This window comes from Gossypium hirsutum, chromosome D12, assembly GCF_007990345.1.
Source record: "Gossypium hirsutum isolate 1008001.06 chromosome D12, Gossypium_hirsutum_v2.1, whole genome shotgun sequence".
Taxonomy (NCBI): Eukaryota; Viridiplantae; Streptophyta; class Magnoliopsida; order Malvales; family Malvaceae; genus Gossypium; species Gossypium hirsutum.
Window position 1 is genome coordinate 239,443 of NC_053448.1, and position 21,530 is coordinate 260,972.

General features: G+C 33.8%; 1 protein-coding gene across 1 annotated transcript; it reads right to left on the reverse strand.

The window, feature by feature from the left end:
- Positions 1-7,652: 7,652 nt before the first annotated feature.
- LOC107930831 (uncharacterized) lies at positions 7,653-15,305 on the reverse strand. The gene is made up of 4 exons (XM_016862577.2): positions 14,855-15,305; positions 11,896-12,521; positions 11,041-11,556; positions 7,653-8,107 (listed from the first exon to the last, which is right to left on the reverse strand). The coding sequence occupies exons 1-4, from the start codon at positions 15,102-15,104 to the stop codon at positions 7,946-7,948; spliced, it is 1,554 nt and encodes a 517-aa protein (XP_016718066.1). The 5' UTR covers positions 15,105-15,305; the 3' UTR covers positions 7,653-7,945.
- Positions 15,306-21,530: the final 6,225 nt, after the last annotated feature.

Sequence of the window (21,530 nt, forward strand, 5' to 3'; positions counted from 1 at the left end):
AGAATAACCAAGTGGGGAATCGAGCTAGCAGAATTTAAAATAGAGTATGCCCCGAGAAAAGCAATCAGAGCTCAGATCTTAGCTGACTTTATAGTAAAATGTTCTTTTGATAAATCGTCTGACCTTATAGGTGACTTGTTAATTCGAAGATACTGTTACTCACATAGATGATATAATAGCAAGTTACATTGGCTATTGAAATTTTATCTGACAAATATTCACTTTTCCTCATGATATTTCGTTACAAATATACATTTGGTTCTAAAAAATTTTCTATTGATTATACAAGATCTAGTTGTTAGCACATCATAGGGGCAAAGTAGCCCAACTGCGAAGCCAAAATGTTAGACAATATATGTAGATGGCTCAAAACTAAAGAAGGGATCAAGAGCAGGTGTCCTCCTTATTGACTCTAATAAGAATGAATGGCAATACTACTTTCCTTTGGATTCCAAACATCCAACAATGCTACAGAGTACGAAGCACTAATTTCTCAGCTACATCTAGCCCGACAGCTGAGGGTAAAGGAGTTAACAATATTCACCAATTCTCAATTAGTAGCAAAGAAAATGAGTGGATAATATGAGGTAAAAGAGCCTAGTTAAAGAATTATCATGCCATGGTTGTTGAACTGCTCGCTCAATTTGATAATATAGAAGTTCAATAGTTATCCAGGACAAAGAACACTAAAGCTGACACTTTATCTAAGAGCTTCTTTTATCATTATTGAGCAAAGAGGGAAGATTTTGTTGGAATATCGAGCCACTTCAAGCAGTGATAGTCAATAAGTATTTGATTTGAGTCAATAGCAAACATGGATGACCCCTATAATTCAAGCCTTAAAAGGAAAGTCAGCAACTGAACAAAAATGAGTTAGCTAAGATGCAACATAAAGCTACAAGAAATATCATGTTAGAGGGTGTACTATATAAAAAAGGTTACTCCCAGCCACTTTTGAGATGCCACACTCCTACTGAAGCTGAGTATATCATGAGGAAGATACATGAGGGAATATATGGTTATCACTTGGGAGGAAGATTGTTAGCCCTGAAAGTTCTCAGGTAGGAGTATTATTGGCCAACCATACAAAAATATACTCATGACATGGTTCGCATTGGGATTTCTATAAGAAACATGCTCCAGTACAACGATTACCAGTTGAACCCATACAATTGATGTTTAGACCTTGATCGTTTGCAACATGGGGGATAGATATCTTGGGTCCATTTCCAATTGCCACAACTCAAAAGAAGTTTAAATTTGTTGTTGTGGATTATTTTAATAAGTGGGTAGAAGTTGAAGCTTTGGCTACAATAACAAAGAGGCAAATAGAATCTTTTGTTTGGAAATTCATTATTTGTAGGTTCAACATCCCACGTTTGATCATAACAGAAAATGGAACTCAATTCCAGGGAAAATTCAAGAGCTTCTGTACAGACCTACAGATATCACTCGCCTAAAGCTCTGTGAAAACACCCCAAACAAATGGTCAAGTGAAAGCAATGAACAAGAAAATCCTGGAAGCTTTAAAGAAGAAAGTTGATGATGCTAAGGGTGTCTGGCTCGAAAAACTTTTAGGAATTATATGGACCCTAGTAACATCTCCTCACACAGCAACGAAGGAAACAACATTCTCATTGGTGTATGGAGTAAAAGTAGTAATCCTTGCTGAAATAGACTTGTATCCCATAGGACATCTCATTTTGATGAAAATGCCAACTAGAAAGCCATCAAACTCAATTTAGATCTTATCTACAAAATCAGAGAAGCAATAGAAGTCAGAAACACTGCGCGAGCTCAACAAGTAGCTCAATATTACAACTCTAGGGTAAAACAACAAGCAATTTCAAGTGGGCGATCTAGTCTTGAGAAATATTTAGACCAATTTATCGGCACCACAGCAAGGAAAAAAGGCTCCCAATTGGGAAGGGCCTTACAAAATTGTTGAGAAAATAGGCTTTATAAGTTTTTCAAGCTCGCTGATTTACGATCGCAACTCCATTCTAATAGCTCGCTGATTTACGATCACAACCTAAGTTCATTGATTTATGATCACGAACAATTTCTTTTGAGTTAGCTGATTTACGATCGCAACTGCATTCTAACAACTCATTAATTTACGATCGCGATTGATATTATTAAGGCTTACTAATTTACGATCATAGCCTAAGTTTATTGATTTACGATCACGAATAATTTCTTTTGAGTTAGCTGATTTACGATCGCAACTCCATTCTAATTGCTCATTGATTTACGATCACGTTTAATATTATTAAGGCTCGATGATTTATGATCACAGCCTAAGTTCATTGATTTATGATCATGAATGATTTCTTTTGTTAAACTAAGATTTATTTGATAATATGTTTTGATATAACAAATTAAAGTGTTTTTTGAATAAAAGTTAAAGTTGAACAAAATTGGGCAAAATTGATAAAATCAAATTAAAATCATTTCAATTGAGTTAAACATTTTCAATCATGTTAAAACTATTTTTAAACAAGTTAGTATTGCTTCAGACTAAAAAGTATTGATACTTTTTGGCCTAGTATTGATAGTTTTCAAGATATTGATACCATTCTAAAATCAATCCCAAATTGACTATCTTTTTTTAATCAACATAAAAAGTATTTATACTTTCCCAAAAAGTCTCGATACCTTTTACTAGGTATCGATAATTTGTCTTTGGTATCGTTGTAAACTAACTTTAAAGGTCATTAAATCAGACATTAAATGCTAATAGTATTGATATTCGTAAAAAAAGTATTGATACCTTTTGTTCCTGGTGAATTTAATGATCTAGTATTTTCATCCCCAATGGCTTTATTAAATTTCACAACAACCCCAACTGTTGGAAATATATTAAAGGGTATAAATACCATGTTCCAAGGTCCAACAAGAAGGAGAGAGATTATCAAGCTTAAAGATCAATTAAAACAACCATAATGCTTAATTCTTTGATATTCTTCTTGTAAACACTTGTGAGTTTTCATTGTACTCATTCAACTCAAATGTTATTCTTTGTATGTGTTCTTGATTGGAAAACACATCAATCTTGTAAGGATTACTTCTTAGTTTGCTATTTTTTATTCTCTTTGAGAGGGTTGAGTATTAAGGTTTGGGTAGAAACATTAAAAGAGTTGCAATATTAAGATTTTGAGTAGAAATCTTAGGAGATTATAAAGTTAAACATTGTCCTCAAAGGTTGTCAAATTAATGAATTTGGGAAAATCCTTAGTTATGGAAAGCTAAGGTAATAGAGTTGCCAATTGGGGCCAAACCACTATAAATTGTTGTGTTCATTGTTGCACATTCTTTCGTTGCTTCCACAATTTTCTTAAGGCCAATTCACCCCCTATTGGTGATTTCGAGTTGATCTTTTGAGCTAACATCTTCTAAGTTAGCTAATTTACAATAACAATTATATTCTAACAGCTCACTGATTTACTATCACAGCTGACATTGTTAAGGCTCACTGATTTATGATCACAACCTAAGTTCATTGATCTACAATCATGAAATTTTTTTCTGAGTTAGTTAATTTACCATCGCAACTCCATTCTAATAGCTCGCTTACTTACGCTTATAGATAATATTATTAAGGCTTGCTGATTTATTATCATGAACGATTTCATCTGAGTTAGCTAATTTACGATCGCAATGTCATTCAAACAGCTCGCAGATTTATGATCACAACTGATATTATCATGGCTCGCTGATTTCTGATCACACCTTACGTTCATTGATTTACGATCATGAAAATTTTCTTCTGAGATAGCTGATTTACGATCGCAACTCTATTCAAACAACTAGCTGATTTACGATCACAGTTGATATTATTGAGGCTCGTTAATTTATGATCACATCCTAAGTTCATTGATTTACGATCATGAACCGTTTCATCTGAGTTAGCGAATTTATGATTGCAACTCCATTCTAACAGCTCGCTGACTTACGATCACAACTGACCTTAAAGGTTCAAATCCAAATTGGTTAATGCAATTTAGTCCCTATACTTGTAATTTTTATATTTTTAAAATCCCGATACCTAAGGCTACCCGACCCATGTTGTAATTTTTAGTATTGTTCAAGATTTTAGATGTTGAAATTGTTGAATAGTTTAAGTATTAGAGATTAAATAGATAGATTTATAAGTTAGATATGGAAAAAGACTAAATTGTAGAATAAATTGTTGATTTTGAGCAATAGGAACTAAATTGTGAAAATTTTAAAATTAAGGGGTTGAATTGAAAAAAAAGAAGCTAATTTAGTTGGAGTGAAATTAGTATAAAAATTTAAAGTTAAATGTGAAGGTTAAAAACTAGTCTCACTAGTCTCAGTTTAGGGACTAAATTAAAAAAAAGCAAAATATAATGTGAAAATTGAAATTTTATGTGAAATTGAAATGTGTAGTATTAATGTGATTTAATTGTTTATTTCTGTAGATAACATCGTACGGAATCTCGAGAAAAAAGTGGAAGGATAAAATCGACGTCGAATAGCTCAGAAATCATAGTTTGTGTTTTTATAATCCGAATTAAATAGTAGATTGTTGCATATTTAATTATTTGTATATGGTGAACATTTGAGCTGAGTACTTGGTACTTGAGATTTGAATTGAATTCAAAATGGATTAGAAATAGATTGATTTTGTATAATATGAAATATGTGGATTATATGATTATTGAATTGACTATATGTGATAATGTGTATATATGTGAAATTGAGACACTGGCTGTATTGAAAAGTGAAATGAAACCCTATTAACTGTTCGGGCTAAGTTGGATATAGATGGCATGCCATAGGATAGAAAGAGTTCAAGAATTACTTCGACCTCGAGTCGATGAGGCACTGGGTGCCAATTTGCTTCGATTTAACCGATGAGACACTATGATATGAAATGATGAAATGAGATGTGAAACTTGAAATGAATTCAAGTATTGATCAAAGAAATGAATCATGCCATTGCATGAGTTGAAACATTCAAATGTTATATGAAATGCCTTTGTTATATATGTACTTGAACATGTGGAATTTAGAGGATGTAATAAAGAATGAAAATTTTGTATCATGGATTTGAAACATAAGTGCATAATATTTCTTGTTGCATTCTCACATTTTGATTTCTAGTATCAAGTTTATATTATTCAGATTATAGAAATACCACTGGGTTTTACTCGGCGTACGATTTTTTTTTCGTGCGCAGGCTAGGTACTTTTCGACTTATCGCCGACTCAGCATCAAACAACAAATCCCGAGCTCAAGTGTGGTGATATCTTATTTTGTAATGGTATGTACCTAGGAAGTCTTTTGTTGATATTTCTTTATAAGGTGTTGTTATCTTAGTTGCTAGTGAATGATGCTTAAATGTGTATATGTTTGTGGTTGAGGCTATCTTGGTATGTTAGCCTAGTTTATATTTTGGTATGTGATAGATTAAAGTTTAGTAGCTTAAATAGCTAAGTGATAGTCCAATTATGGTAAATTTGATATGGATGGAAGTCTTGAATGATTGCCTTGTTAATGTGCTTTGAAGTTATAAAATGTGGTACCAATGAGGGTACATTGGTTAGGCACATTAGGTGATAAATTTGGTATATTATGAGCATGTTTAATAGTGTTTTGAGTAGGTTAAATGATTGATAAATGAGTTGCTTAGTGTCCAAGCAAGTAGGAAATGGTAAACTTGATTTTCAAGGTACTTTTAGGTGCACACGGTTGTGAGTCACACATGGGCATGTGACTCAAGTCAGTGAGTTACACGGGCAAAAACACAGATGTGTGTCTCAAGTCAGTGAGTTACACGGGCAATGACACGGCCGTGTGTACCAACTTCGGGAGTCATACGGCCTGGGGCATTCCATACAACCTGGCCACACGGCTGTGTGTCCACTGTTTTAAGGAATTCTTGAAAATGATCTTAAACTTCTAGAATTGTTCCGAATTAGTCCTTGCCTATTTTTAAATTATTTTTCAGGTCCCGTAGACTTGAAATAGCGGCTGTGAGAGTAACTTTTACTCTGAATTGGAATGGATTAGTAAACCTATACTTAGTGCATTCTACTAACATCATCGAATATAAAGAAAATAAATAGTCGAAGTATTGACCTATACTCTGATGCTAATAATTGGAATAGTCTTGTGTTTAACCAACTTCTAGAATTCAAGAGGGGATAAATAGTAATAAGAGTGCAGACAGTGGAAGACCAAGTTTAGAAATGCATAGCATAATTTATTATTCGAATGTATAATATTCTAGCATGAAAGTATTAGATTGTCGTGACTTGCCCCTGTATATTGTAATGTTATTGATTAGCTTACATGTTGATTATGATTGATTAATTGTTTGATCCGTTAGTAATGCCCGTGACCCAAATCCGATGACAAAGAGGGGTTAGGTGTGTTACATTGTCAATTAGGAATCACTTTATCCCCGAACTATCTTGGGTTCGATCCTTGGAATACTTGAGTATTCCATTGTAATACTAAAAAATTTACAACTCGACTTGTTACACTTGCAGTATACCGTCCTATTATTAATTGTTTTTGTGTTGATTCTCAGCCCCGATGCACGCACGTCGAGGTGCAGTCAAGTATTGAAGTGGCAAAGTCAAACACAATCATTGGTATCTTTCAAAAGAAGTATGTGTTGGATATATTAAAAGAAATGGAGATGTTGGGTTGTAAACTTGTTGGTACACCATGGATCCTAATGTCAAACTTATTCTAAGACAGAGGGAGCTCCTAAAAGATCCTAGTTTGCTTGAGAAATTGAATTATCTTACTATCACATGTCTAGATATTTCTTTTCTAATTAGTGTGATCAATCAATTTCTTCAAGCTCCATGTGGTAGTCATTAGGATGTGATAGTACGCATCCTTCGATACGTCTCTTGGAAAAGGCTTGTTATACGAAAATAAGGGAAACCCATAGGTAATTAGGGTATCAGATGCTAATTGGGTGAGATCTCCTTCAAATAGGAGGTCCACTCTTCATTAAAGAGAATCTAATATTATGGAAAAGAAATAAAAAAAAAGACATGATTGCAAGATCAATCACAAAAGTAGAATATCGAGCTATGTCCCTAGTCACTTGCGAACTTATCTAGTTGAAACTTCTTCAAGAGTTAAGATGTAAGGTTGACATCCTAATGAAGTTAATATATGATAATCAATCATCTCTACATTTTGCTACAAATTTAGTGTTTCATGAAAGGACAAAATACATAAAGATAGATTGTCACTTTGTCAAACAAAAGATTTAAGTCTAAGTGTATCACTACTAGTTCAATTCTAATGATCATTTAGTTGACATTTTCACTAAATTTGTTAGGAAACGTCAGATTAAGCATATATGTAACAAGTTAGGTGCATATGATCTACAAGTTAGCTGACATTCTCCTATCTTGTTCTCTCCTCTCTTTTCTTTTTCCTTAGTTTTCTCTTCAATGACAGTAGCCTCTTACTGGCAATAGCCTACAATAGCATTTTTCCCACTCTTTTTCTTTTCTTTTTCCTGTCTCCTTAAATTAACAATAAAATAGGTAAACATAAAGGACTAAATTTGTTATTATACCAATAAAAAAGATTATGTTAACCTTCCGTTAACTATTTAACAAGGTGACCAAAAAACCAAAATTCAAAAATGTTAATGGCTAAATTGAAAGTTATTTATAATGAGTAACCAAAATAAAACACTCTCATAGTTGGATGACTATCTGTGTAATTTACTTTTTAAATATATTTGCATCATTCATATGTATACCCAGGGACTAAATTATAATAATGTGAATGAGCACAAAGAAATTCTAGAAGAATCTACATTTTGAAATGTAAGTAAATATTATCGTCCACCAGAGTCCTTCAAGCCCCACTGCTCAGTACTGGTATTTTCAATTGACTCTCAATCTCATCAAACACAATGTCTTATAGACATGGTCAAAAGCTAGTAGGAACTGGAGCTATCAGCTTTGTGTGTAAATTCAGGAAGAAGCACATCAAAATCACTTACACTCCACTCTGCAGTCTCTCTTGTGCGGCTCACATATATTTCCGTGCCAATGTTGATTGAAGACCAGATCCTCCTTGCGGGTTTTGTTCCTGGATCCTGTGCAACATAGCAGCAAAATAGCGGTTTTTTTTCATTGATTAAAGCATTGAAGCCGGAAGCATGTTAGCAATGAAATATTGAACAAAAAACTGTATATTCAGATGCTAGTATGTCTTTTAATATTACATGGACACCTATTTTTAGCAACATGTCAATAATATATTGCTTAGCCAATTTGTGGAGTTTTACATTCTAAAGAATGCCTACCCATGTTCTGGGAGCTTTCGCCTTATGACTGCAAACAAGGAATATCCACAATTTAGATAGATATGGACCCGGTGAATGCAAGTCCATCTTTATATCTTAATTCTCACCCAAGAGAAAAACTCGAAATTCTTGAATGAATTAACAAACTCAAGACAACAAGAGTAAAATTCTTCTAGCAATAAAAAACGTCCGTTGATAACTGCAACTTTAACTATAAATCCTATGTTAGAAGTAAGACAATGACTACAAGACGCCAAATCGAGAACCACCTAAAATCCTAGATACTCTGTTGAGAAAGTTACATATATAACCTTATTAGGGCAAAGTGTAAAACATTGGCTTAAGGAAGATCCAAAATAATGCAACGCCATCTAAGATGAGGCAAATATAGAATGCGATGTATAGTCTTGAAAAGTTTTATGCATCTATGTCAAAGGATTTTATCAATATCAGGAAAACACAGTGAAAAGGATGATTAAGTATGGTTCTACTTAATATACAAACAAATATTCGCCAACAATAATGCAATCAAACCGAACAAAATAGAAAACTTTGATGCAGAAGAGATAAGGACGCAAGAAAGTGTTAAGAGTTAAATGCACTTTTGGTCTCTAATGTTTTAATGAGGCTTCATTCTGATCTCTTTCATTTAAGTCCCAAGCTCATTAACTTCCACTGTAGAATCAATTAAACTTAGGGAAAATGTTGAAATGTGAGGAAAAACAAAGTGTTTTCCAACTAGGTATTATCTTTTTATCTTGAAAAATAAAACCACTTAAAGAAGTATATCTGTAGCAATTCAAAAATGTTTGAGACCTGAATGCAATCAAGATATTATTCATATATTATCTAGATTCAGAAAAACAATATCTTATTCATATATTTAACTGACTTTGCTGGAATCAGTAAGGTACTGTTTGGTGAGTGGTTTTACTGCTTGTTTCTTCTTTACTCCAAAAAAGATATCATTTGATGCAAAAGGTAACAATCATATGGAAACTAATTTTACCAAAGATTTAATATAAACCAATTGCACTGACGAAACATGATCCGCGTAGCCCAACCTTAGCGAATGAAAATCAATTTAACTTTTTGTCGTGATTGAGCTTGTGCTTGAGCGTGCTATCAGTAATCCATGAAGTAGCGGAAAAGGCATGGATTTGCTCAGCCAACTAGCCATATAGAAAATTCAACAAAAGCCTGGGGCCTATTAAAAATTTAACAATCCTTTTCAAAAATCTAACTAGTTTGCTCAATAGGGAATACTTTTGGCAGGTTAAAATGATTTTAATGTAAATAAATGGTGCAATGACATCTCCTTCATGAGCGAAAGGGAAAGAGTTAATCATAAAACCTACAAAGCAACTTAATGTGCAATGTGAATTGCAATTAAAGCCAGAGTCACTCATACATCCTTCAAAAGATCAGAGTTTCATTTTCCCACTTCGAAATCGATATGTACAAGAGAGAGAAAGAGAGAAATGCACAGGCATAATGTTTTTAGGCAATCAACAAATAGCTATTTATTTGCATTAAATCTACTGATTTCTGTTGTATCTTTCTTCTTCTTCTTCTTCTTTTTTAAAAAATAGCAAACAAGTGGTCAATTTACTCTAATGAAGCAATTGTTGCAAAATCAACTTTAAAAATTGGATAAAAGGCAAGTATAAAGTACAAATTAGTGTGTTCAGAAGCAGCATGTTCTAGCTTAGCTGAAGGACAAAAGCTTGAAAGCATTAGAGTTTAAGCCTAGTGAATTTATATTTAATAAATATGCAACTAACATTAAGTCATAAAAAGAGGAAAATAAATTGCTTTAGATTTTCTTATGAATAAATTGCTACTCTTACGAACAAAATAGGATCCTCATAAGTTTTCCATCTTTTATTGATCCCTGAACAAGATTAATAAAAAGAAGAAACAATAATCTAAGGAGAATGTCTATCCTGCTAAAACAGTAACAGCCAAATGGCCCTCCCCTTCTCTTTAATCTCTTCTCGAGAGCCTTTTCTATGAGTTTTCTGTTTCAAACGCATTTCTAATTTGTACTTATTTCTAGAACTAAATGACTGACTACTTTTATTTTCTTTTCCTTTCCCATCTCTTTTTACACTCCACTATTTTTTTTTTCAGATTTCTGCAGGAAATTTTGCGTCTTTGAGCCTTTCTCTATGTCTAGTTGATCTCCTAAAAACCAAATCTCCTTTTTGTTCTCCTACTATATGTAATTTTATTCAAAAATGAGAGAGGTAAGAGTCAGTGTGTGAGATAAGAAGTGTTATGTGTGGAAATGATGCTTTAAAAGTATATATATTGGTAGTGGAAAAATATGCAAGCTACACTCTTCGAGCTATCTGTGCCCCAGTAAGAATGCAGGCTAATAAGTTGAAGCACCTTATATCCGGAGCCTGGTTGTTGGAATTTCTCGCAACACTGGTGCGATTATGTGATGCCTCACCAACAGGCATACTTCTAAAGCTCTTTCCAGAAAAATACTTAATAAAATCCTTGTAATTGTGACAATTTAAATATCAATGTATTATATAACAACTAATTAAAACCATCACTTAGTAATTAAATAAAGACTAAAAGAACAGTAAGGCAGAAATTCTATGCACCAACATGGGAGCCCACAACCAAAGAGAGATAACTAAACAGAAAAGAGGCATTCAACCAGTTTCTTAACTGATTTCATTATATTGCTCCACAAAAATAACAAATACCTGATAGAAGTATAAACGGCTTGAGAGAGCACCCACATCAAGCTCCCAAGTTCTTCTGTCCCCAATCCATCCATCTCCTTTTTTTTCAGGATAGCCATGCACAGCCCATTCAGGATGTGGAAGAATTTGTACTAACTCCTGTGATTGTGGGTTGCTATATGGATCACATATATCATATGGCTTCTCCAGATATTTAGCATTTCCTGGGCTGCAATATAGATGATAAGCAGAGTATGGAAACCGATCTGTCTCATTTCTGTATATTATCTCACCAGTGGGACTAATATGGTAAGGTGGGCAGGAAACCAAGTTATCAGGGCGGCACCAGCTTGTAGTTTCCGGATTAATAATCATCTCACTGTATCGAGTCACATCTGTCAGAACATCGCCATCACATGGTTCTCCATTGTTTTTCCAACAACTTCCTATGTCCAGTAGATAAAATTGACTGTTGGGTCCTCCTCCAAGTTTTATATCAAGTGTCAGCCTTACCATGAAATTTGGAGATTCAGGCAACTGACAGATCAAAGTAAGACAAATAGATCATATTTTTGAAACTAAAACCTAAAGCCATATCAACAGATAGGTTCGACAGAAAAAAGGAGATGCAACTCCTTGGGTACATAGTGAAGCTATTAGGATAAATTGAGATACCAAATTTTTTTATCTGTTGGAACGTTAAAGAAGAGAGGCAGCTTAAGATCTCCAGGGTATATGCACAAATTTACAAGAAAATCAAATTCAGACCTATATTTCATTTCTAAGTATGAACAGTATAAACTAAGTAGCACACATAATCAAAGAAAATACTCGTATACACGTTCCAGTTTGTCAAAGTACATGCAAACAACAAACCTTTTTCAACATGCCACTTCCATTATAGTGATAACCACCATTAAATCCTTCCGTTGCATCCGCACGTAGATATAACATTAGCCAGGGATATTTAGTTGATGTTGTCAACCTGTGAGAAAAAATCCAGCTTCCTGTGCTAGTATTCTTCTTCCATGAGACTGAAAAGAAGGAGTTGTTGCCCACATTTTCACCCAAGTTGGCATCAAGGTCATATGTTCCATTAAATTCTCCAGTTAAATAAACCTTCTGGTTGCCACCCAGCATTGAGTACTTGTGGTAAACAACTGGTTGATTCATACATCCCTCACCAAAACACGGAAAATTTCTGTCTGTCACTATTTTACTTACTTTTTGTCCATTTTCTGGACAGAGAGTAGTGTTTTTGTCAAAATTCCCATTTTTAACCATGATCATCCAAAATTGCCAGGGATTTGGGGATTCCTGTACCTCACATAAAGAACCGAGATACAGTTCTTTCTCCTTTGCAAACAGGTCAGGGTCAGCATAAGACTCAAAGCCCATTATAGGAAATTTATCACCAGCTCCTAACCTGTTGTCAGTTTCATTCACTTTGTGAAGTACTCTGCACTGACTGCCATTATTAACAAGGCCGCCACCCAGATAAACTGATGAACAGAACAGGACAGTAGAGTGTTCAATATTTGAAAAGGATATGTGATATTATTCTTTTTCAGTTTTATACTTAACAAATAAATTTTGAGTTTTTGTGAGACATGTGGATATTGGACTTTAACACATTCTTCGCTTGCTTATTATGGTTAATAAGATGACAAGGAAACCGAATGCAGTAGCCTAGTTGAAGATAATTACTTAAATCAGGATCCCTACAGTTTCTTCAAATCCTATCACTAACTTGAGGATTAAATGTTTCCTATGATGTGGGGAAAAATTATGATCAATTACAGAAAGATTATGGACATAATTGGAACAATGCAGCCGGATTGAATAGCATTATGGTCTTATCAAAGAAACCAAAACATATTTTAGGAAACTATTTTGTATCGAAGAAATCAATTTGCTGCAAGGTTCTAATGAATGAAAGAATTAAGAGAAAAAGAAGAAAGCAGAGTAATTTGGATAAAAGAAAAAGGAACCTAGATGTACCGTACCCATGACAAATTTTCCAGAAACTCTTAAAAAGTATGAAATATATATCTCAAAAGAAAGTTAGAAACTTATCTAGACTTCAAAAAAAAACCAAAAGGAAAATCCAATACATGACATCAAATAGTTCAACTAACAAACTTTCAGAAGTCAATTAAAATGGGAGTTAGTTAGGTTATAAACAGACCCTCCTTTTGTTAAAAAGTTGACTCGTACAGAGATGGCACAACAAAGGGACAACGGTCTTTCCTAGAATTGTGACAAACCATACTCGTTCAAGCATCAATGTAAAATATTGTTTTGGTTGGAGATAAAAGATCCCAACAATGCTTCACAAAATCAAGAGGAGTGTAGTCAAACTGAAATATCCTTGCATGCAATAATGGGCCAAGAAAATGCACAAGCTATTCAATCTTGAGCTTGTGGACAAGCTTTAGTCCTTTAGTTGGAATATTTATTTTAATATTTTATTTGAACTATGTAACCTCTATTCAAGAAGCCAACTTGGGAGAAATAAAATTAAGTCAGAATTTATTTTAAAAAATTAAGAGATTTAAGACTTTCTCTCAACAAATCTAAGGTCTGGAATTCCCTTCAACAAGCTCCACTTGTTCACTATAGGTCATTCACACGGAAGAAACAAGGAGAAAAGCCCCGCGAAGTCAAACGATTTCCCTAAAAAATCGTCTAGTGACCTGATCCATAACTAGGGACTGTAACAAAGTGCCACCTACAAATCTAAAATATATATATTTTTTATTTTGATAAAATATTAATTAATATCATTTAAAAATTTTAAGAAATAATGTTAGTTTTTTTAATGTGTGCCTACTCCCTAGAAAATTCAAGTTGGGATGTCATGTCATCCACAAGAAAGCCACCAGGCTGAATTCAGTTACATAATTTTAACAATGTTAAACTAACTTTTAATAAAGTCCTGGGTTAAGATTATAAAAAAAATGGTAGAGAAAGTAGGGAACGAACTGAATTCAGATTTCAACCAATTTTCAGAAAGTAGAATACAAGTGAATGTGTAAAGAATACAAGGAAATGATAAGTTTGGGCTTAGCGATGTTAGCTACCACAAGATGTGATGAAGAAGAAAGTATGGATTCCAAAACCAACAAAGTTGTAGAAGGAAATGAGACTCACAACTTTGCAGGTCAAAAGAAAGTTGAAGAAAGGGGTAAAATGGTAACTAAGGTCAATGATCAATTTCATTTTTATCTTGAAATCCCCATTTGAAAATAGTTAGTAGGGAAGTTTTTAGATACGTTTGATCTTAGAGATTAAGCAATATCCATTACTAGGAATTCAAGTATGCACCTAATTACATAATTCAATCAGTCCAAGTCAAAATGGCTTTAATAACAATATGATATTAGGGAAGTTGATTCGCCACTATAATCTTCATCAAAAGCATTTAGAAATGCTGAGAAACTGTGTTGCCTGGCCAACAGATTCACAGGTATCGCATTCTTTTTAAAGTTGAAAACAACGATTCTGCAGGCCTCTCAACAGGTCAGCAACAGCATTGAAAAAGAAAGTTTACCCAATTATGTATTTACCATTACCAACTACCAGTTGATAGGAATAACGACCATTGCATATACGTTTACACAATGTCGCTTGATTATTGGAAGTACCTATCAATTCTAGGATATTATAGAAAAAACTTCAAGATTTTGTTTGACCACATGGTATTTCAGATTTCGGTATTAGTGTGCAGGATAGTAATTTTAATTGATAAAGAAATGAAAGTAAGAAAAAGATCAACAGACCACCTGACTGATCAACAGCGTACTGTAAGAGAATAAAGAAAGGGAGGAGGTACCGAAGTCAGAAGAGCAGTAAAGATCAGTACAATCAGCCCAGCGGGGGCTTCCCACGTTAGGAACTTCAAAGCCAACTTCGTTGCAGAAATTCCAAGCTTCCAAAGCAACTCTGACGTTTGGGTTCGTCATTCCTGGGTCCCCAACGGCAGAAACGTAGTTGGTAGGCTCACCATGAATCAACAAATATGCAGAACTTTGACCAAACAATTGTTGGACAACAAAGACAAGAACCAAACAAGAAAAACCCATTTTGGTTTTTAGCTGCTACGGCTCTGAATTGGTGTGGTTTCTGCTCATTAAAAAACCAAGACGCGAGTTGGCCGCACGTTCCATCTCTTGCGTGGTCGCAGTGGCGAGGGGTTGTGGGAGATGAGGATAGGAGTCTGTTTTGCTTTGCTTTAAAGTCTATTTATTATTTATTGCAACTGATATTAGATGATATATAACTATGAGTTATTTTGATTGGATTTGTAAATATATCTAATAGTTAACGTGTAATGTACTCATTGTAAATTATTATTTTTGTCTCTCTAATATTGAGAAAACAATCGAATTAAAATGGTAATTACAAATCATGTCATAATTGAATCTTTAATACATTTAAAACATTTGGATTCACTCATCTTTATGCGTTGTGATAAAACAATTGGAACATATACCACATACAAAAATTTAAAGATGAGAAATATTTAGCTATTGATCAAAAATCGGTTGTAATGGGGAATATTTGTAACTTACTGGTTTGATGCATACAACACGTAAATCAACATAATCTCATGTTAAAAGAGGAAGTTTAGTTCTCATAAGTAATAATTTAGACATTAATCAGAGGTGTTAAATCAATAATTTCTCTAAACCATTATCCGCATAAATAACAAATTTTTTTAAAAGTTTTTCAAACTCAATCAATAAAAGATTGAGATATAAACTCATCAGTATTAGCAAGATGAATCGTCTTAATTGCATTATCTAAAATTAATTATTTAAACAAGCAATATTGCAAATGGTAGGTTACAAGTTGATAACACATACGTGATTATTTTGTAGATGTATCTATCAAAATCATATAATATCAAAATCATTCACATGGTGGACTAATGAGCTCATATTCATTTCAGAATTGTAAAATATTAAATCTCAACTTTAGCTAGTGAGTTTCTAACAATCAATTTTGATTGAGAACAAGCAACAAATGAGAATTCTTTAAATTAAAGAATCTTTTGGTTTTTTAATGAATGTCCATATGAATTCTCAATTAATTTTTGCATCATATATGATCCAGGATGATCTAACTGGTCACTCTAAGTAGTAAATATATTTGTATTAGTAAACTTCTAGTTTACCTTAACATGCGTTTCAATTGTACTAAATTATAACAAATTGATAATTTTACTATCATTCATTTTACTTTGTATCCACATATAAGTACTATTGTGACATTTACTACTCAAAATATCTATATCAATTTGAAGTCTATAATGCCACTAAGTCAATAAATAAAATTTCCAAATAATTATATGCAACATTCGCTTCAGGGAATATGCCAAAATTTTCAAATGCAAGGTATTTGGTCTAGTGGTATGATTCTCACTTCGGATGCGAAAAGTCTGTCGTGTGTGAATATGATATGCAAATTGTGCAAGTATACACGTCGAATCAAGTAATAAAGTGATAAGTGGAATTGTCTCCATAGGGATTAGATTAGGTATAAGAGTGGTCAAGTTATTATAATAAATTGTGAGTAATGTTATGGCAAAGTCAGGTTAAGTACGCAGCAGTAAATTAAAATAAAAAGGATGTGTACGATGTGAATACTGACTAACACTAGAAAATGCTAAGGCAAAGCAAGAGCAAAAATGCAATGGCAATTACGTGAATAAAATGTGAGCGAAGAAATAAATAACTAAGAATGTTATAGCAAAGATATTGCGACAACGAATTGAAGGTCTACGATGGTGATTGAAAGGTTGGGATTACTGAGAATCTGCTCTTACTTTCAGTAATGCCTCAGCAAAATATTCTTAATCTACTACTCAGAAAAGACCTAAAGTGACCTGCTTCTTCCAAAAGCAAGGTCTCAAGTTACCTGGCCTGTGTCTATAAGCCTTATCACGGTACCTTACACTGTTTTGTCTTCATTCCATATGAATGTTGCTCTATGTCTAGAGTCTACTACAAGTATCTATCAAGTACTTACTCGTATCATTCAATTACGGTCTAACTAATACAACCTTTTCAGAATTAAACTCAGTTTTATGGGTATACTGCACATTCATCTATGTCTAGGGAATGTATGCATACACTTAGGAAATAAAAATAATTGAATGAAACAACAAATTAAATAAAATATATGATTCAACCATTAAAGAAAATAAAATTTTTCATCATGTAATCCCAACCCTATGAGATTTAGGTCCTGGATTGGTGATTAAAATTCAAGTTTGAAATAACATCTAACATCGTTTTAATCAAATTAATTTACGAAGAACAGAATAAGAATAATGGAAGAACTTAGGAAGATGGCTATCGCCAAATCAATCCTCAATCCAGCAGCGCAGCGTCCTGTGATGGCTGAGAGGGATTGCCTTCGGTCTCTCCTTTTTGTCTTTACTCAGTCGCTACCCTCAATTATTGCCTTCGGATTTCTACACTTAGGGCTTCCTCCTTCAGCTTTTTATAGGTTTTTTTCTTCCTAGAATAGCTTTAACTGCCCACGATATCTTCTACTCTTTTTTAGGCATATTTTTCTAGTACAAATAGAGTTGGGCTAAAATTGGTCTGTGATAAGTGTTGACTTGGCCATCTTTCTAAATTGCCATGGCATATAAGGTGGCAAACTGTCCAACCTTTTGCCTCGATAAATCTTCACTCATTTATTTCTTTTTCCATATCCTGCACCTACCAAACCACCAAACATACCCCTTCCACATGCAATTAAAAATATCTAACATGTTACCTTCAAAGCTCCAAAAATGGCCCGAATAAAGGGTTTGTTATCAAGCTCGACATGAGCAAAGCATATAATTGTGTGGAGTGAAATTTTATCAAGATGATTATGAAGAAAATAGGGTTTGCTAAGAAGTGGACGAACAAAATAATGGGTTGCGTTCGGTCAGTTAGATATTTGGTTAAATGCAATAATATTTTATCAAATATTATTATTCTTGAGAGGGGTTTTTGTCAAGGAGATCCCTTCTCCCCTTATTTGTTCTTATTTTGCACAGAAGCATTTTCAAGTATGCTTATTCATACTCAAGAGAATAAAATTTTAAGAGGAATCTGGGCTAGTATAAACAGCCCTAGGATTAATCACATTTTCTTCGCTGACGACACCCTTCTTTTCGCGAGAAATAAAAAAAGTAATGTTGAGAGTCTTGTTAATATGCTAAATATTTTTGCTAACGTCTCAGGTCAATAAATTAATTTTAAAAAGTCAATGGTTCTTTTTAGTCCCAACACTCTTAGGGCTCAAAGAAATACTTTTGGCGATCTCTTTGGCATGAAAGTGGTGAAGAAATTAGACAGCTACCTCGGCCTTCCTATTCCGATTGGTAAAAAGAAATCTGCGGCTTTTCAAGAGATTACTAATAGATTGTCTTGTAGGATCAACAAATGGACCAAAAGGCTGCTATCCTTTAATGGCAAAGAAGTGTTTATCAAAGCAGTCCTCCAATCTATTCCAACGTATGCACTGTCAATCTTCTTAGCTCCTAAAGGTGTGATCGAAGATATACAAACAAAGTTAAGTAAAACGTGACGGTCGGGTAAGGAAAAGGGCAAATTGTAGTTGATGCTTCCTTAGAAGACTTTGTGTCACCCTAAGGGTATGGGTAGTCTTGGCATAAGGGATATTCGGCTTTTCAATTTGGCTCTTATTGGGCGTCAAGTGTGGAGGCTTATTAACAGCAAAGATACCTTCTGTTTTAAAGTGTTATCTTTAAAGTACTTTTTTTATGGTAATATATTTCATACCAAAAGAGTTGACAAAGCTTTCTTTACTTGGTCTAGCATTGCGGCGGCGAGAAAAGCTCTTAAAGACGGTTTCGATTGGCAAGTTTGGAGTGGTGACCGGATTAACATTCGGGTTGACAACTAGGGGTGGAAGGTTTAAATGGTGATGCTCTCAATGTTAATATGTTCAACCCTAATGAGAAAAGTGTGAAAGATCTTTGGTTTGGGGATGGTAGACGTTGCAACATTGATTAAGTTTATAAGCTTTACGGGCAAGATTGGGGTGACAAAATTTGTAACTTACCTATAGGGGATGAGGGCCATTGTAATAGAACCGTGTGGTTTCACAACCCTCATGGTTATTACACTTTGAAATCTGTTTATTCCTGGTTACTTTTGAAAGAGATGGGGTTTGGTCTTCATAGATTCTTTTGGAAAGCCCTTTGGAAGCTCGACACTTTACCTAAGGTTCGGGTGTTTACATGGCATGTGGGGCACGAGATCCTCCCTTCGAATGTCAAAATTACCTCCATTAGGCGTGGCTTTGATCAGGGGTGTCCCAAGTGTGGGGCTGAAGTCGAGACTCTTATACATACTCTTAAAGACTGCCCAACATCTTAAGTGGTTCTCTCTATATGTGGATGGAATGCGAGCACTATTTCGAAGAAGTATGGTTGTTGTATTGACTGGCTGGAAGACATGATGAGAGTCTTTGATAAGAGAGCAATGGCTGACCTTATGACAACATTATGGAATTGCTAAAATAATATAAATAATTACATTTTTAGGGGTAAAGAAGAGAAGGCGCAGATCATCTGGGAGAGGGCCAGCACCCTTAGCAAAGAATTTCGCATTTGTAATCTATTGAATGAACCATTACTTTCCCAAAACATTGCTGTTAAGAAATGGGAAAAACCTCCAAAGGGTTTTGTAAAAATAAACTTCGATGCTACAGTGGGTGTTAACAGAATTGGGTATTGGACGATCATTAGGGATGATGAAGGCTTTGTATTGAGGGGTGGGGGTTTATAGAAATGAGGATGTCAGTGCATGAAGCGGAATGTTATGCTTTTGATACTAGCATTAAGTTGGCGTGTCAACTGAATATTAAAGGAGATGTCCTATTTGAAACGGATTACGCTGGCCTCGTTAACAAGATGATGAACCATAGTACAGACGTCACAATCATTGGAGCACAAATTAAGGCGTGTAAAAAAGCCTTCAACAATTTCAATTCAGCTAATTTAATTTGGACCATGTGGTTTTGTAATGTTGTTGCTGACTTCATTTGTACGAAAATGTGGAAGGAGGCTAAAACTTGGTTTTTTTTATAAGGACTATCCATTAGATATCCATAATATTGTAATTTGTGCTGTTACTTAATAAATGAGTTGACCCTTGAGGTCGTTTTTTGTTCAAAAAAGAAGTATCTAACATCTAAACATTGTCCAAGCTCTTAATGCAAATAAAGTGTCCTAAAATGCCACTAAATGTACCCAAGTACAAGAAATTAGCTAGGTTTAAAGGTATGAAATATAATTCGAGAGTTACCACACCCCTTAACATGAGTTGTTACTTATCCTCAAGAAAAATATGCATGAATGCATGTATGCAACAATGTTGACAATGCATGTACCTATCTTGTACTATCAATCTATTCGAAGACCAATATATACATCAGTTCTCAACCATTTTCTTTCATTAAAAACCTGTTTGAGTTTCAAAGGTTTGATTTAACAAAGGTAGTGCAGAAAATTGCTCCCTAAAAAACCAAATTTTCTAAGTTTCATGTATGTTCTAGCCATAGCAAATATCTCCTAGCTTACTCAGTTCATCTGTTACCTAAACTCAAGTCACTCTTGCTCTAAGCATACTTGTATAAACCATTTACATTCGTTTGTTTTTTTTAAATAGAATATATTAGAGGATTTATCATGTCACAAAATTCTTTGACTTGATAATCACAATGGAGCATATACCGAATTACCTAGAACTCAATCATGTCACAATTTAAACAGAAATCACTCTTGAAGCTAAAGCTTTTGACTAAAAAGATGGATGGAGTAAATAACTACCTCTTTAACTAATCAGCTCGTTATTATAGCGAATTGCCTCTAATTTATTTACTTTCTATCACACACTCTTACTTAAAATCATCTTTTTAGTCAACAACATGATAGAGCAAACAAAGTGGTGCTAACTTACTCGGTAATTCGAAGCATTTGAGTTAATAACAAAGTGGTGCCAACTTCAAATTGATTTCTTGGACTAAGAATTTTAAGATTTCAAATCTTAGATTTTCTTAGTTCTTGAAATCTCCCAAAACATCAAAATTGGACCAAGATTTGATTTCTTGATTTTCTTGAAAACAATAAAGTGAATATTTATTTTCCTTTTGCCTCGTATACATGTCTTAACTTGATTTGCTTCGCTTTCAATCTCATAATTAAACTTTGTGATGCAGTAAACCCAACACGTCCATAGACCTAAAATTGAGCATTGAACCTAAGAAAACATGACTTACTAGAGAAAACTTTAATGAATCAATCAAATACATTTTATTATATATTGTGAATTTCAAAAATTACAATCAATAAATTAATACTTAGACTTAATTTAAAAACAAAACAAAATTCCCTTAAATAGAGAAAAATAGTATAATATATTAGACATAATAAATTTTAATGGATGAAAAATATATAAATTTATTAACTATTGAATAAA